This window comes from Oncorhynchus gorbuscha, linkage group LG20, assembly GCF_021184085.1.
Source record: "Oncorhynchus gorbuscha isolate QuinsamMale2020 ecotype Even-year linkage group LG20, OgorEven_v1.0, whole genome shotgun sequence".
Classification (NCBI taxonomy): domain Eukaryota; kingdom Metazoa; phylum Chordata; class Actinopteri; order Salmoniformes; family Salmonidae; genus Oncorhynchus; species Oncorhynchus gorbuscha.
The window spans coordinates 35,764,083-35,783,948 of NC_060192.1; the positions used below are offsets into that span (position 1 = coordinate 35,764,083).

The following is a 19,866-nucleotide window of genomic DNA, read 5'->3' on the forward strand; positions in this document are numbered from 1 at the left end:
TTCTACCTGTCTACCTGTCATTCTGTCTACCTGTCATTCTGTCTACCTGTCTACCTGTCATTCTGTCTACCTGTCTACCTGTCATTCTGTCTATCTGTCATTCTGTCTACTTGTCTTCCTGACATTCTCTTTCTCTCCCTCTCTCCTTCCCCCTCTCTCTCCCCTCCTGCTCTCGTTCCCCCTTCTCTCCCTCTCTCCTTCCCACTCTCCTTCCCCCCTCTCTGCCCTCCTACTCTCGCTCTCCCCTCTCCCTCGCTCCTTCCCACTCTCCTTCCCCCTCTCGCCCCTCCTGCTCTCATTCCCCCTCTCTCCTTCCCACTCTCTTCCCCCCCCTCTCTCCCCTCCTGCTCTCGTTCCCCCTCTCTCTCCCTCTCTCCTTCCCACTCTCCTTCCCCCCTCTCTGCCCTCCTGCTCTCGCTCTCCCCTCTCTCCCTCTCTCCTTCCCACTCTCCTTCCCCCTCTCTGCCCTCCTGCTCTCGCTCTCCCCTCTCTCTCCCTCTCTGCTTACCTCCTCTCTCTGCCCTCCTGCTCTCACTCTCCCTCTCTCCCTCTCTCCTTACCCCCTTCTCTCCCCTCCTGCTCTCGCTCCCCCCTCTCTACCTCTCTCCTCCCCCTCTCTCTCCCCTCCTGCTCTCGCTCCCCCTCTCTCTACCTCTCTCCTCCCCCTCTCTCTCCCCTCCTGCTCTCGCTCCCCTCCTCTCTCTCCCTCTCTCCTTCCCCCTCTCCTTCCCCCTCTCCTTCCACCCTCTCTGCACTCCTGCTCTCGCTCTCCCCCTCTCTCTCCCTCTCTCTTTCCCCTCTCCTTCCCCCTCTCTCTGCCCTCCTGCTCTCCCTCTCTCCCCTCTCTCCTTACACACCCTCTCTCTCCCCTTCTGCTCTCGCTCCCCCTCCCACTCTCACCCCTCCTGCTCTCGCTCCCCCACCTCCCTCTCTTTTTTCTCTCCCTCTGTTTTCAGAGACCTGTCGGACAACCGGATTACTGAGCTCCCCAACAACACCTTTAAGAGCCTAAAGTCTCTCGTCAAACTGTGAGTCACACAACACAGTTCCCAAATGGAACCCGATTACGGCATAACATATGATAAAAATGATTGAAGATATTACAAATATATACTGTTAATTACGTCAATTTAACAGCTGTTAATTACCTCAGTTTAACAGCTTTAAGAGCTTTTAAAGTCTCTCCTCATTCTGTGAGTCTCACAACACAGGACTGTTTATGTCTGCTTCTGCTCTAACCCTGGAAACGTGGCTTTACATCTGACCAACAGGGCTTAATAAAAGATGACAAATGATGTTCTACTGACTGTTAAAAGATGTTAGTCTCAGAATACCTGCCTGCCTGTCCATCCGCCTGTCAGACAGATCACTTCTTTACTTATTGTCACAGGAACATATCCCATAATCCTCTGTTCCACATCCACCCGGGTCACTTTGATCACCTGACCCAGCTCCAGTCCCTGTGAGTAGTACACATACAGCCTACCAGTACCATACACTAACAGTACCTACGAAATACCTACCACTACCTATCAGTACTGTATGCTATCAGTACCTACCAGTACTTACCACTACCTACCAGTATCTACCTGTACTTACCACTACCTTCCAGTATCTATCAGTACATACCAGTACTTACCACTATCTACCAGTATCTACCACTACCTTCCAGTATCTACCAGTACCTACCAGTACCTACCAGTACTTACCACTACCTACCAGTATCTACCTGTACTTACCAGTACCGAACAGTATCGAACAGTACCTACCAGTACCCAACAGTACCTACAAGTATCTACCAGTACCTAACAGTACTTACCAGTACCTATCAGTACTTACCAGTACCTACCAGTACCTACCAGTACTTACCGGTTTCTACCAGTACTTACCGGTACCTACCAGTACTTACCGGTATCTACCAGTACTTACCGGTATCTTTCAGTACTTACCAGTACCTACCAGTACTTACCGGTACCTACCAGTACTTACCAGTACCGATGAGTACCAACCAGTATCGTACACTATAGGAAGATACATGTTCACTATCTATGGTAAATACATCTAATCAAGTTAATAAACTATGTGATGTCTTGTTTTTAGAGGTCTGGAGGGTATTGAGATTCCAGACATCCAGACGAAGATGTTTATACCCATGGGAAACCTCTCACACATGTATGTACATACTGTATCACATTCGATACTATATGTCCTGTTATCACATTCTATACTATATGTCCTGTTATCACATTCTATACTATATGTTCATCACATACTATACTATATGTCCTGTTCATCACATTCTATACTATATGTCCTGTTATCACATTCTATACTATATGTTCATCACATACTATACTATATGTCCTGTTCATCACATTCTATACTATATGTCCTGTTATCACATTCTATACTATATGTTCATCACATACTATACTATATGTCCTGTTCATCACATTCTATACTATATGTTCATCACATTCTATACTATATGTCCTGTTATCACATTCTATACTATATGTCCTGTTCATCACATTCTATACTATATGTCCTGTTCATCACATTCTATACTATATGTTCATCACATTCTATACTATATGTCCTGTATCACATTCTATACTATATGTCCTGTCATCACATTCTATACTATATGTCCTGTATCACATTCTATACTATATGTTCATCACATTCTATACTATATGTCCTGTTATCACATTCTATACTATATGTTCATCACATACTATACTATATGTCCTGTTATCACATTCTATACTATATGTCCTGTTCATCACATTCTATACTATATGTCCTGTTCATCACATTCTATACTATATGTCCTGTTCATCACATTCTATACTATATGTCCTGTATCACATTCTATACTATATGTCCTGTTCATCACATTCTATACTATATGTCCTGTTCATCACATTCTATACTATATGTCCTGTTCATCACATTCTATACTATATGTCCTGTATCACATTCTATACTATATGTCCTGTACATCACATTCTATACTATATGTTCATCACATTCTATACTATATGTCCTGTACATCACATTCTATACTATATGTTCATCACATTCTATACTATATGTCCTGTATCACATTCTATACTATATGTCCTGTTCATCACATTCTATACTATATGTCCTGACATCACATTCTATACTATATGTTCATCACATTCTATACTATATGTCCTGTATCACATTCTATACTATATGTCCTGTTCATCACATTCTATACTATATGTCCTGTACATCACATTCTATACTATATGTTCATCACATTCTATACTATATGTCCTGTTCATCACATTCTATACTATATGTCCTGTACATCACATTTCATCACATTCTATACTATATGTCCTGTATCACATTCTATACTATATGTCCTGTTCATCACATTCTATACTATATGTCCTGTTCATCACATTCTATACTATATGTTCATCACATTCTATACTATATGTCCTGTATCACATTCTATACTATATGTTCATCACATTCTATACTATATGTCCGGTATAACACATTCTATACTATATGTCCTGTTCATCACATTCTATGCTATATGTCCTGTATATCACATTCTATACTATATGTCCTGTATCACATTCTATACTATATGTCCTGTATCACATTCTATACTATATGTCCTGTATCACATTCTATACTATATGTCCTGTATCACATTCTATACTATATGTCCTGTATCACATTCTATACTATATGTCCTGTATCACATTCTATACTATATGTCCTGTATCACATTCTATACTATATGTCCTGTATCACATTCTATACTATATGTCCTGTATCACATTCTATACTATATGTTCATCACATTCTATACTATATGTCCTGTTATCACATTCTATACTATATGTTCATCACATACTATACTATATGTCCTGTTATCACATTCTATACTATATGTTCATCACATACTATACTATATGTCCTGTTCATCACATTCTATACTATATGTTCATCACATTCTATACTATATGTCCTGTTATCACATTCTATACTATATGTCCTGTTCATCACATTCTATACTATATGTCCTGTTATCACATTCTATACTATATGTCCTGTTCATCACATTCTATACTATATGTCCTGTTCATCACATTCTATACTATATGTTCATCACATTCTATACTATATGTCCTGTATCACATTCTATACTATATGTCCTGTATCACATTCTATACTATATGTTCATCACATTCTATACTATATGTCCTGTTATCACATTCTATACTATATGTTCATCACATACTATACTATATGTCCTGTTATCACATTCTATACTATATGTCCTGTTCATCACATTCTATACTATATGTCCTGTACATCACATTCTATACTATATGTTCATCACATTCTATACTATATGTCCTGTATCACATTCTATACTATATGTCCTGTTCATCACATTCTATACTATATGTCCTGTTCATCACATTCTATACTATATGTCCTGTTCATCACATTCTATACTATATGTCCTGTTCATCACATTCTATACTATATGTCCTATTCATCACATTCTATACTATATGTCCGGTTCATCACATTCTATACTATATGTCCTGTTCATCACATTCTATACTATATGTCCTGTTCATCACATTCTATACTATATGTCCTGTATCACATTCTATACTATATGTCCTGTACATCACATTCTATACTATATGTTCATCACATTCTATACTATATGTCCTGTACATCACATTCTATACTATATGTTCATCACATTCTATACTATATGTCCTGTATCACATTCTATACTATATGTCCTGTTCATCACATTCTATACTATATGTCCTGTTCATCACATTCTATACTATATGTTCATCACATTCTATACTATATGTCCTGTATCACATTCTATACTATATGTCCTGTTCATCACATTCTATACTATATGTCCTGTACATCACATTCTATACTATATGTTCATCACATTCTATACTATATGTCCTGTACATCACATTCTATACTATATGTTCATCACATTCTATACTATATGTCCTGTATCACATTCTATACTATATGTCCTGTTCATCACATTCTATACTATATGTCCTGTTCATCACATTCTATACTATATGTTCATCACATTCTATACTATATGTCCTATTCATCACATTCTATACTATATGTCCTGTTCATCACATTCTATACTATATGTCCTGTTATCACATTCTATGCTATATGTCCTGTATATCACATTCTATACTATATGTCCTGTTCATCACATTCTATACTATATGTTCATCACATTCTATACTATATGTCCTGTATCACATTCTATACTATATGTCCTGTATCACATTCTATACTATATGTCCTGTATCACATTCTATACTATATGTTCATCACATTCTATACTATATGTCCTGTTATCACATTCTATACTATATGTTCATCACATACTATACTATATGTCCTGTTATCACATTCTATACTATATGTCCTGTTCATCACATTCTATACTATATGTTCATCACATACTATACTATATGTCCTGTTATCACATTCTATACTATATGTCCTGTTATCACATTCTATACTATATGTTCATCACATACTATACTATATGTCCTGTTATCACATTCTATACTATATGTCCTGTATCACATTATATACTATATGTCCTGTTATCACATTCTATACTATATGTTCATCACATACTATACTATATGTCCTGTTATCACATTCTATACTATATGTCCTGTTCATCACATTCTATACTATATGTCCTGTACATCACATTCTATACTATATGTTCATCACATTCTATACTATATGTCCTGTATCACATTCTATACTATATGTCCTGTTCATCACATTCTATACTATATGTCCTGTTCATCACATTCTATACTATATGTCCTGTTCATCACATTCTATACTATATGTTCATCACATTCTATACTATATGTCCTGTACATCACATTCTATACTATATGTTCATCACATTCTATACTATATGTCCTGTACATCACATTCTATACTATATGTTCATCACATTCTATACTATATGTCCTGTATCACATTCTATACTATATGTCCTGTTCATCACATTCTATACTATATGTCCTGTTCATCACATTCTATACTATATGTTCATCACATTCTATACTATATGTCCTATTCATCACATTCTATACTATATGTCCTGTTCATCACATTCTATACTATATGTCCTGTTATCACATTCTATACTATATGTCCTGTTCATCACATTCTATACTATATGTTCATCACATTCTATACTATATGTCCTATTCATCACATTCTATACTATATGTCCTGTTCATCACATTCTATACTATATGTCCTGTTATCACATTCTATACTATATGTCCTGTTCATCACATTCTATACTATATGTTCATCACATTATTTACTATATGTTCATCACATTCTATACTATATGTCCTGTATAACACATTCTATACTATATGCCCTGTACATCACATTCTATACTATATGTCCTGTTCATCACATTCTATGCTATATGTCCTGTATATCACATTCTATACTATATGTCCTGTATAACACATTCTATACTATATGTTCATCACATTCTATACCCTATGTTCTGTTATCACATTCTATACTATATGTCCTGTATCACATTCTATACTATATGTCCTGTTCATCACATTCTATACTATATGTCCTGTATCACATTCTATACTATATGTCCTGTACATCACATTCTATACTATATGTTCATCACATTCTATACTATATGTCCTGTATCACATTCTATACTATATGTCCTGTATCACATTCTATACTATATGTTCATCACATTCTATACTATATGTCCTGTTATCACATTCTATACTATATGTTTATCACATTCTATACTATATGTCCTGTTTATCAAATTCTATACTATATGTTCATCACATTCTATACTATATGTCCTGTATATCACATTCTATACTATATGTTTATCACATTCTATACTATATGTCCTGTATATCACATTCTATACTATATGTTTATCACATTCTATACTATATGTCCTGTATCACATTCTATACTATATGTTCATCACATTCTATACTATATGTCCTGTTATCACATTCTATACTATATGTTCATCACATTCTATACTATATGTCCTGTATATCACATTCTATACTATATGTTTATCACATTCTATACTATATGTCCTGTTATCACATTCTATACTATATGTTTATCACATTCTATACTATATGTCCTGTTTATCACATTCTATACTATATGTTCATCACATTCTATACTATATGTCCTGTATATCACATTCTATACTATATGTTTATCACATTCTATACTATATGTCCTGTATATCACATTCTATACTATATGTTTATCACATTCTATACTATATGTCCTGTATCACATTCTATACTATATGTTCATCACATTCTATACTATATGTCCTGTTATCACATTCTATACTATATGTTCATCACATTCTATACTATATGTCCTGTATATCACATTCTATACTATATGTTTATCACATTCTATACTATATGTGCTGTATATCACATTATATACTATATGTCCTGTTCATCACATTCTATACTATATGTCCTGTACATCACATTCTATACTATATGTTCATCACATTCTATACTATATGTCCTGTACATCACATTCTATACTATATGTTCATCACATTCTATACTACATGTCCTGTACATCACATTCTATACCATATGTTCATCACATTCTATACTATATGTCCTGTTATCACATTCTATACTATATGTCCTGTTCATCACATTCTATACTATATGTTCATCACATTCTATACTATATGTCCTGTTATCACATTCTATACTATATGTCCGGTTCATCACATTCTATACTATATGTTCATCACATTCTATACTATATGTCCTGTTATCACATTCTATACTATATGTCGGTTCATCACATTCTATACTATATGTCCTGTTATCACATTCTATACTATATGTCCGGTTCATCACATTCTATACTATATGTCCTGTTATCACATTCTATACTATATGTCCGGTTCATCACATTCTATACTATATGTCCTGTTATCACATTCTATACTATATGTCCGGTTCATCACATTCTATACTATATGTTCATCACATTATTTACTATATGTCCTGTTATCACATTCTATACTATATGTTCATCACATTCTATACTATATGTCCTGTTATCACATTCTATTCTATATGTCCTGTATCACATTCTATACTATATGTCCTGTTATCACATTCTATACTATATGTTCATCACATTCTATACTATATGTCCTGTATATCACATTCTATACTATATGTCCTGTTATCACATTCTATACTATATGTTTATCACATTCTATACTATATGTCCTGTTTATCACATTCTATACTATATGTCCTGTATATCACATTATATACTATATGTCCTGTTATCACATTCTATACTATATGTTCATCACATTCTATACTATATGTCCTGTACATCACATTCTATACTATATGTTCATCACATTCTATACTATATGTCCTGTTATCACATTCTATTCTATATGTCCTGTATCACATTCTATACTATATGTCCTGTATCACATTCTATACTATATGTCCTGTATCACATTCTATACTATATGTTCATCACATTCTATACTATATGTCCTGTTATCACATTCTATACTATATGTCCTGTATCACATTCTATACTATATGTCCTGTATCACATTCTATACTATATGTTCGTCACATTCTATACTATATGTTCTGTTATCACATTCTATACTATATGTCCTGTTCATCACATTCTATACTATATGTTCTGTATCACATTCTATACTATATGTCCTGTATAACACATTCTATACTATATGTTCATCACATTCTATACTATATGTCCTGTTATCACATTCTATACTATATGTTCATCACATTCTATACTATATGTCCTGTATCACATTCTATACTATATGTCCTGTATCACATTCTATACTATATGTTCATCACATTCTATACTATATGTCCTGTATCACATTCTATACTATATGTCCTGTATCACATTCTATACTATATGTCCTGTTCATCACATTCTATACTATATGTTCATCACATTCTATACTATATGTTCTGTTATCACATTCTATACTATATGTCCTGTTCATCACATTCTATACTATATGTTCTGTATCACATTCTATACTATATGTCCTGTATAACACATTCTATACTATATGTTCATCACATTCTATACTATATGTCCTGTTATCACATTCTATACTATATGTTCATCACATTCTATACTATATGTTATCACATTCTATACTATATGTCCTGTATCACATTCTATACTATATGTCCTGTATCACATTCTATACTATATGTTCATCACATTCCTATACATCACATTCTATACTATATGTTCATCACATTCTATACTATATGTCCTGTCACATATCACATTCTATACTATATGTTTATCACATTCTATACTATATGTCCTGTTTATCACATTCTATACTATATGTCCTGTATATCACATTATATACTATATGTCCTGTTCATCACATTCTATACTATATGTTCATCACATTCTATACTATATGTCCTGTACATCACATTCTATACTATATGTTCATCACATTCTATACTACATGTCCTGTACATCACATTCTATCACATTCTCACTATATGTTCATCACATTCTATACTATATGTCCTGTTATCACATTCTATACTATATGTTCATCACATTCTATACTATATGTCCGGTTCATCACATTCTATACTATATGTTCATCACATTCTATACTATATGTCCGGTTCATCACATTCTATACTATATGTTCATCACATTCTATACTATATGTCCTGTTATCACATTCTATACTATATGTCCGGTTCATCACATTCTATACTATATGTCCTGTTATCACATTCTATACTATATGTCCGGTTCATCACATTCTATACTATATGTCCTGTTCATCACATTATATACTATATGTCCTGTATATCACATTATATACTATATGTCCTGTTCATCACATTCTATACTATATGTTCATCACATTCTATACTATATGTCCTGTACATCACATTCTATACTATATGTTCATCACATTCTATACTATATGTCCTGTTATCACATTCTATTCTATATGTCCTGTATCACATTCTATACTATATGTCCTGTATCACATTCTATACTATATGTCCTGTATCACATTCTATACTATATGTTCATCACATTCTATACTATATGTCCTGTTATCACATTCTATACTATATGTCCTGTATCACATTCTATACTATATGTCCTGTATCACATTCTATACTATATGTCTATATGTCCTGTATCACATTCTATACTATATGTTCTGTTATCACATTCTATACTATATGTCCTGTTCATCACATTCTATACTATATGTTCTGTATCACATTCTATACTATATGTCCTGTATAACACATTCTATACTATATGTTCATCACATTCTATACTATATGTCCTGTTATCACATTCTATACTATATGTTCATCACATTCTATACTATATGTCCTGTATCACATTCTATACTATATGTCCTGTATCACATTCTATACTATATGTTCATCACATTCTATACTATATGTCCTGTATCACATTCTATACTATATGTCCTGTATCACATTCTATACTATATGTTCATCACATTCTATACTATATGTCCTGTATATCACATTCTATACTATATGTTTATCACATTCTATACTATATGTCCTGTTTATCACATTCTATACTATATGTCCTGTATATCACATTATATACTATATGTCCTGTTCATCACATTCTATACTATATGTTCATCACATTCTATACTATATGTCCTGTACATCACATTCTATACTATATGTTCATCACATTCTATACTACATGTCCTGTACATCACATTCTATACTATATGTTCATCACATTCTATACTATATGTCCTGTTATCACATTCTATACTATATGTTCATCACATTCTATACTATATGTCCGGTTCATCACATTCTATACTATATGTTCATCACATTCTATACTATATGTCCGGTTCATCACATTCTATACTATATGTTCATCACATTCTATACTATATGTCCTGTTATCACATTCTATACTATATGTCCGGTTCATCACATTCTATACTATATGTCCTGTTATCACATTCTATACTATATGTCCTGTTCATCACATTCTATACTATATGTCCTGTTCATCACATTCTATACTATATGTCCTGTTCATCACATTCTATACTATATGTTCATCACATTCTATACTACATGTCCTGTACATCACATTCTATACTATATGTTCATCACATTCTATACTATATGTCCTGTTATCACATTCTATACTATATGTTCATCACATTCTATACTATATGTCCGGTTCATCACATTCTATACTATATGTTCATCACATTCTATACTATATGTCCGGTTCATCACATTCTATACTATATGTTCATCACATTCTATACTATATGTCCTGTTATCACATTCTATACTATATGTCCGGTTCATCACATTCTATACTATATGTCCTGTTATCACATTCTATACTATATGTCCGGTTCATCACATTCTATACTATATGTCCTGTTCATCACATTATATACTATATGTCCTGTATATCACATTATATACTATATGTTCATCACATTCTATACTACATGTCCTGTTATCACATTCTATACTATATGTCCTGTATATCACATTCTATACTATATGTTCATCACATTCTATACTATATGTTCATCACATTCTATACTATATGTCCGGTTCATCACATTCTATACTATATGTCCTGTTCATCACATTCTATGCTATATGTCCTGTATATCACATTCTATACTATATGTCCTGTATATCACATTCTATACTATATGTTCATCACATTCTATACTATATGTCCTGTTCATCACATTCTATACTATATGTCCGGTTCATCACATTCTATACTACATGTCCTGTTATCACATTATATACTATATGTCCGGTTCATCACATTCTATACTATATGTCCTGTTATCACATTCTATACTATATGTCCGGTTCATCACATTCTATACTATATGTTCATCACATTATTTACTATATGTTCTGTTATCACATTCTATACTATATGTTCATCACATTCTATACTATATGTTCATCACATTCTATACTATATGTCTGTTCATCATCACATTCTATACTATATGTCCTGTTCATCACATTCTATACTATATGTCCTGTATAACACATTCTATACTATATGTCCTGTATATCACATTCTATACTATATGTCCGGTTCATCACATTCTATACTATATGTCCGGTTCATCACATTCTATACTATATGTCCTGTATATCACATTCTATACTATATGTCCGGTTCATCACATTCTATACTATATGTCCTGTTCATCACATTCTATACTATATGTCCTGTTCATCACATTCTATACTATATGTTCATCACATTCTATACTATATGTCCTGTATATCACATTTTATACTACATGTCCTGTTCATCACATTCTATACTATATGTCCTGTTTATCACATTCTATACTATATGTTCAACACATTCTATACTATATGTTCATAACATTCTATACTATATGTCCTGTTATCACATTTTATACTATATGTCCTGTTCATCACATTCTATACTATATGTCCTGTTTATCACATTCTATACTATATGTTCAACACATTCTATACTATATGTTCATAACATTCTATACTATATGTCCTGTATATCACATTTTATACTATATGTCCTGTTCATCACATTCTATACTATATGTTCATCACATTCTATACTATATGTCCTGTTCATCACATTCTATACTATATGTTCATCACATTCTATACTATATGTCCTGTATATCACATTCTATACTATATGTCCTGTTCATCACATTCTATACTATATGTCCTGTTCATCACATTCTATACTATATGTCCTGTATATCACATTCTATACTATATGTCCTGTATATCACATTCTATACTATATGTTCATCACATTCTATACTATATGTCCTGTTCATCACATTCTATGCTATATGTCCTGTTCATCACATTCTATACTATATGTCCTGTATAACACATTCTATACTATATGTTCATCACATTCTATACTATATGTCCTGTTTATCACATTCTATACTATATGTCCTGTTCATCACATTCTATACTATATGTCCTGTTCATCACATTCTATACTATATGTCCTGTTATCACATTCTATACTATATGTTCATCACATTCTATACTATATGTCCTGTTTATCACATTCTATACTATATGTCCTGTTCATCACATTCTATACTATATGTCCTGTATCACATTCTATACTATATGTTCATCACATTCTATACTATATGTCCTGTTCATCACATTCTATACTATATGTCCTGTTATCACATTCTATACTATATGTTCATCACATTCTATACTATATGTTCATCACATTCTATACTATATGTTCTGTTATCACATTCTATACTATATGTTCATCACATTCTATACTATATGTTCATCACATTCTATACTATATGTCCTGTTCATCACATTCTATACTATATGTCCTGTTCATCACATTCTATACTATATGTCCTGTTCATCACATTCTATACTATATGTCCTGTTATCACATTCTATACTATATGTCCTCATCACATTCTATACTATATGTTCATCACATTCTATACTATATGTTCTGTTATCACATTCTATACTATATGTTCTGTTATCACATTCTATACTATATGTTCATCACATTCTATACTATATGTCCTGTTCATCACATTCTATACTATATGTCCTGTTCATCACATTCTATACTATATGTCCTGTTCATCACATTCTATACTATATGTTCCTGTTGTCACATTCTATACTATATGTCCTGTATAACACATTCTATACTATATGTTCATCACATTCTATACTATATGTTCATCACATTCTATACTATATGTTCATCACATTCTATACTATATGTTCATCACATTCTATACTATATGTCCTGTACATCACATTCTATACTATATGTCCTGTATAATCACATTCTATACTATATGTCCTGTATATCACATTCTATACTATATGTCCTGTTATCACATTCTATACTATATGTTCATCACATTCTATACTATATGTCCTGTATATCACATTCTATACTATATGTCCTGTATAACACATTCTATACTATATGTCCTGTTATCACATTCTATACTATATGTCCTTCATCACATTCTATACTATATGTTCATCACATTCTATACTATATGTTCATCACATTCTATACTATATGTTCATCACATTCTATACTATATGTCCTGTTCATCACATTCTATACTATATGTTTATCACATTCTATACTATATGTCCTGTTCATCACATTCTATACTATATGTCCTGTATAACACATTCTATACTGCATGTCCTGTATAACACATTCTATACTACATGTCCTGTATAACACATTCTATACTACATGTCCTGTTCATCACATTCTGTACTATATGTCCTGTTATCACATTCTATACTATATGTCCTGTTATCACATTATATACTATATGTCCTGTTTATCACATTCTATACTATATGTCCTGTATAACACATTCTATACTACATGTCCTGTATAACACATTCTATACTATATGTCCTGTATAACACATTCTATACTGCATGTCCTGTATAACACATTCTATACTACATGTCCTGTATAACACATTCTATACTACATGTCCTGTATAACACATTCTATACTACATGTCCTGTATAACACATTCTATACTACATGTCCTGTATAACACATTCTATACTATATGTCCTGTTATCACATTATATACTATATGTCCTGTTAATCACATTCTATACTATATGTCCTGTTATCACATTATATACTATATGTCCTGTTTATCACATTCTATACTATATGTCCTGTTCATCACATTCTATACTATATGTCCTGTTATCACATTATATACTATATGTCCTGTTCATCTCATTCTATACTATATGTCCTGTTCATCACATTCTATACTATATGTCCTGTTATCACATTCTATACTATATGTTCATCACATTCTATACTATATGTCCTGTATCACATTCTATACTATATGTTTATCACATTCTATACTATATGTCCTGTTATCACATTCTATACTATATGTCCTGTTCATCTCATTCTATACTATATGTCCTGTTCATCACATTCTATACTATATGTCCTGTATCACATTCTATACTATATGTTTATCACATTCTGTGCTATATGTCCTGTTCATCACATTCTATACTACATGTCCTGTATAACACATTCTATACTATATGTCCTGTTATCACATTCTATACTATATGTCCTGTTATCACATTCTATACTATATGTCCTGTATCACATTCTATACTATATGTTTATCACATTCTATACTATATGTTTATCACATTCTATACTATATGTTCTGTTTATCACATTCTATACTATATGTTCTGTTATCACATTCTATACTATATGTTCTGTTATCACATTCTATACTATATGTTCTGTTATCACATTCTATACTATATGTTCTGTATAACACATTCTATACTATATGTTCTGTATAACACATTCTATACTATATGTTGTCGTTCCGCTCCTAGCTACTTCAAGACATTCCAGTACTGTTCCTATGCGCCCCACGTGAGAACGTGCAAGCCCAACACAGATGGTATCTCTTCCTTCGAGGACCTGTTAGCTAACGTGGTGCTCAGGGTCTCTGTGTGGGTCATGGCCTTCATCACATGTTTTGGGAACCTCTTTGTCATCGGAATGAGGTCTCTGATCAGGGCAGAGAACAACTTGCACGCCGCCTGCATCAAAGTCCTCTGCTGTGAGTTATATGGAATGTTTATAGACATACACAGGTGTCATGACTATCATTAATGTGATGACAGCTATTTTATCAAATCAATTAACTCTGTTTTAATTATTACATGATTCAATTAATCATGTAACAATTAACTCATTAGTAACTTGGGGCACCACGGGAAAATAATGTTTAATGAGTTACTGTTTCCCGAATTAACTTAAGAATATATCAGAATATATCGTTATCATACCAGTCATACATTAATCATTATTACCTCATATCAGTCTCATTCTGAACGTCGTAAAATCCTTGGATATCTACACAAACCCTATTCTAAATAATGATTCAGCGATACACACATTTACCTAATTATTTATTAACTAAATAATCACTCAGAAACACACAAACACACATACATGTATACATTGAATTGATTACTAACATAATGCAATGAAAAGTCCCTTGTGGACTAACCCGATATGGCGACTTATTACACAATGGAAGGGTAAGTTAAAGAGAGCGGGAGAGACAGAGAGAGTGGCTGGTACATACATGTGGAAGCTATACTCATGAAAAATAAATACTTTGCACATGAACGACCGCTCATTCGAAAATAAATGCAACACATATTTACACTTGTATGCATTCATCATCTCTCTGTTGAAACCACTCGTCCATCTATGGTGAGTAGTTCGATGTAAGTCTCTGGTTTTCCACCGGAGGTCACAATGTCCTCAGTTGTAGTAGGCCTCTTTGTCTCTGAGTGTTCGTTAGACTGGATACATCAGAGGTACACACGCGGTGGTTACTGTTCGAGTTTAATTTACTAAAATACTTAAACAGCTGCAGACTGAATGTTCTGATGTAGCCTTTATCCTCTTCACTCAAGAGTTTGAGTCTTACCGTATACTGGTCTTGTAGTTGTATATCATTTCAATGTGTAGCCACAGCTCCACGTTTTCTGGTCTGGTGTAAATCTCTTTAGCAGTCCTTTTATGCACTCGCCTTGGATGGCGGGTCCATCACGTTGCCACAATCTCTTTGCTCACGTGGGCGTGGTTACTGGCTTGGCAAAAGTTTATATGAAAAATAATTATCATTCAGAAGGCTAAAATAGCATTTCATCTTCTCACAAATAGTTTTATATTTAATAATTTAAGTTTTACAACATTTAGATGTAAATCTGATAACTGGGATGTATACATTGGTAGAGTTACAGTTATTTAGTTATACCGTCCTTAATGATATCACAAAACAATACACTTTTCACAGGATTTATTGTTTGCAGCCCCAACAACCATTCCAGATGTTTGGATTTGAAAACTGATGTTCCAATGTACAATCTTTTGATTTTTGAAGTTTTGGCATGAGTCTCTCAACACACAAAGGATTTTTGAGTTTTCCATACTGTAGTGCAAGAGAGAGAAAGTTTACGACCGGTCGTTAGATTCATACAACCGGCCCCACTCCCCCTCTTCCTCTCTGGTGGGAGAGGGCGGGGGATCTTTGATTCTCACCCAGGAGCGAGAGTCATGACACAGGACACACAGACATGCAGCACAGTTATACACACAGGCACACACACTCACTGTGAGTGAAAGTCATCAGGGCATAACAGCTGCTGATCTCAATTGGAGACACCATGGCAGGTCTCGCGCTTGCTCTCTTTCTCTCTCTCCTCTCTTTCTCTCTCCTCTCTCTCCCTCTCTTACTCTCTTTCTCTCTTTCTCTCTCTTTCTCTCCTTCACTTTCTCTCTCTCTCCTCCCTCTCTTACTCACTCTCTCACTCTTCTTTCTTTCTCTCACTTTCACTCTGTCTCTCTCCTCTCTTTCACACTCTCCTTTCTTCCACTTTCTCTCTCTCCTCCCTCTCTTTTTCTCTCTCACTCCATCTCTCTCTCTCTCTCTCTCTCTCTCTCTCTCTCTCTCTCTCTCTCTCTCTCTCTCTCTCTCTCTCTCTCTCTCTCTCTCTCCCTCTCTCCTTCTTTCTCCTCGTGTCTTCTTCTCTCTGTTTTCTTGCGGACTGGCCAGTCAGAGAGAAAGGGGCAGCGCCATAGAGAATGACAGAGGCCTCTAGGGGCCAAAAGGTTGTATTAGAAGGCTTCCACCATTTTAGTGTCGTCAACTGGGTGGGACTTCCAACTTCATTGGCTGATCCCTCCTGGTGACCCTGTTGGAGTCATGTCCAACCAGATCATCAGTAGGGATCAGCCAATCGTGAGATTGCCTCAATGGTGCTGCCAAAGCTGTCACAGACACTATAATGGCACAGAAGACGAGAACGAGTCCTCTATATTTCTCTATGGCAGCTCCCTGTAGCCTCTTTTTCCTCTCTTTAATATTTTCTCACTCCCTCGCTATTATTTCACAACAAACACCTGTTACTCATCTATCATTCATCAGCTAGGATGAATCACCCATCCTTTTCTATCCTCTCTTTATCTCAATCATCTTGCTATCTTTCTGTGCCTCTCTCCTTCATCTCTTTCTCCTCTCTCTTGCTCTCTCCTTCTCCTCCGTCTCTCTCCCCCATCCCTCTCCCCTGTGTAGATCTCAGTCTAGGTAAATGTGACAGCAGGCCAGGAAGGTCTAAATGAAACTACACTTAGCCAGCTCCAGGCCATCTTGTCTTTCCTGCTTCCCCATACCATATCTTGCTGCCCCATACCGTATCCTACTGCCTCCTATATCTCTCTTCCCCATACCGTATCCTACTGCCTCCTATATCTCTCTTCCCCATACCGTATCCTACTGCCTCCTATATCTCTCTTCCCCATACCATATCCTACTGCCTCCTATATCTCTCTTCCCTATACCAGATCCTGCTGCCTCCTATATCTCTCTTCCCTATACCAGATCCTGCTGCCCCCTATATCTCTCTTCCCTATACCATATCCTACTGCCTCCTATATCTCTCTTCCCTATACCAGATCCTGCTGCCCCCTATATCTCTCTTCCCTATACCATATCCTACTGCCTCCTTATTCACTCTTCCCCATACCATATCCTACTGCCTCCTTATTCACTCTTCCCCATACCATATCCTACTGCCTCCTTATTCACTCTTCCCCATACCATATCCTACTGCCTCCTTATTCACTCTTCCCTATACCATATCCTGCTGCCTCCTATATCTCTCTTCCCTATACCAGATCCTGCTGCCTCCTATATCTCTCCTCCCCATACCATATCCTGCTGCCCCCTATATCTCTCTTCCCTATACCATATCCTACTGCCTCCTATATCTCTCTTCCCTATACCAGATCCTGCTGCCCCCTATATCTCTCTTCCCTATACCATATCCTACTGCCTCCTTATTCACTCTTCCCCATACCATATCCTACTGCCTCCTTATTCACTCTTCCCCATACCATATCCTACTGCCTCCTTATTCACTCTTCCCCATACCATATCCTACTGCCTCCTTATTCACTCTTCCCCATACCAGATCCTGCTGCCCCCTATATCACTCTTCCCTATACCAGATCCTGCTGCCTCCTATATCTCTCTTCCCTATACCAGATCCTGCTGCCCCCTATATCTCTCTTCCCTATACCATATCCTACTGCCTCCTATATCTCTCTTCCCTATACCAGATCCTACTGCCTCCTTATTCACTCTTCCCTATACCATATCCTACTGCCTCCTTATTCACTCTTCCCCATACCATATCCTGCTGCCCCCTATATCTCTCTTCCCCATACCAGATCCTGCTGCCCCCTATATCTCTCTTCCCCATACCAGATCCTGCTGCCCCCTATATCTCTCTTCCCTATACCAGATCCTGCTGCCCCATATATCTATCTTCCCCATACCAGATCCTGCTGCCCCCTATATCTCTCTTCCCCATACCAGATCCTGCTGCCCCCTATATCTCTCTTCCCCATACCAGATCCTGCTGCCCCCTATATCACTCTTCCCTATACCAGATCCTGCTGCCTCCTATATCTCTCTTCCCTATA

The 19,866-nt window shown here is 34.9% G+C and overlaps 1 protein-coding gene across 2 annotated transcripts in view; it reads left to right on the forward strand.

Moving 5' to 3' along the window:
• LOC124006597 (relaxin receptor 2-like) overlaps positions 1-19,866 on the forward strand; it is a 199,244-nt gene that overhangs the window by 126,371 nt on the left and 53,007 nt on the right. For both annotated transcript variants that reach the window (XM_046316636.1, XM_046316637.1), the window contains exons 12-15: positions 957-1,028; positions 1,391-1,462; positions 2,101-2,172; positions 15,696-15,925. In XM_046316636.1, coding sequence (XP_046172592.1) covers positions 957-1,028; positions 1,391-1,462; positions 2,101-2,172; positions 15,696-15,925 — 446 coding nt within the window. The remainder of the gene's footprint in view (positions 1-956; positions 1,029-1,390; positions 1,463-2,100; positions 2,173-15,695; positions 15,926-19,866) is intronic.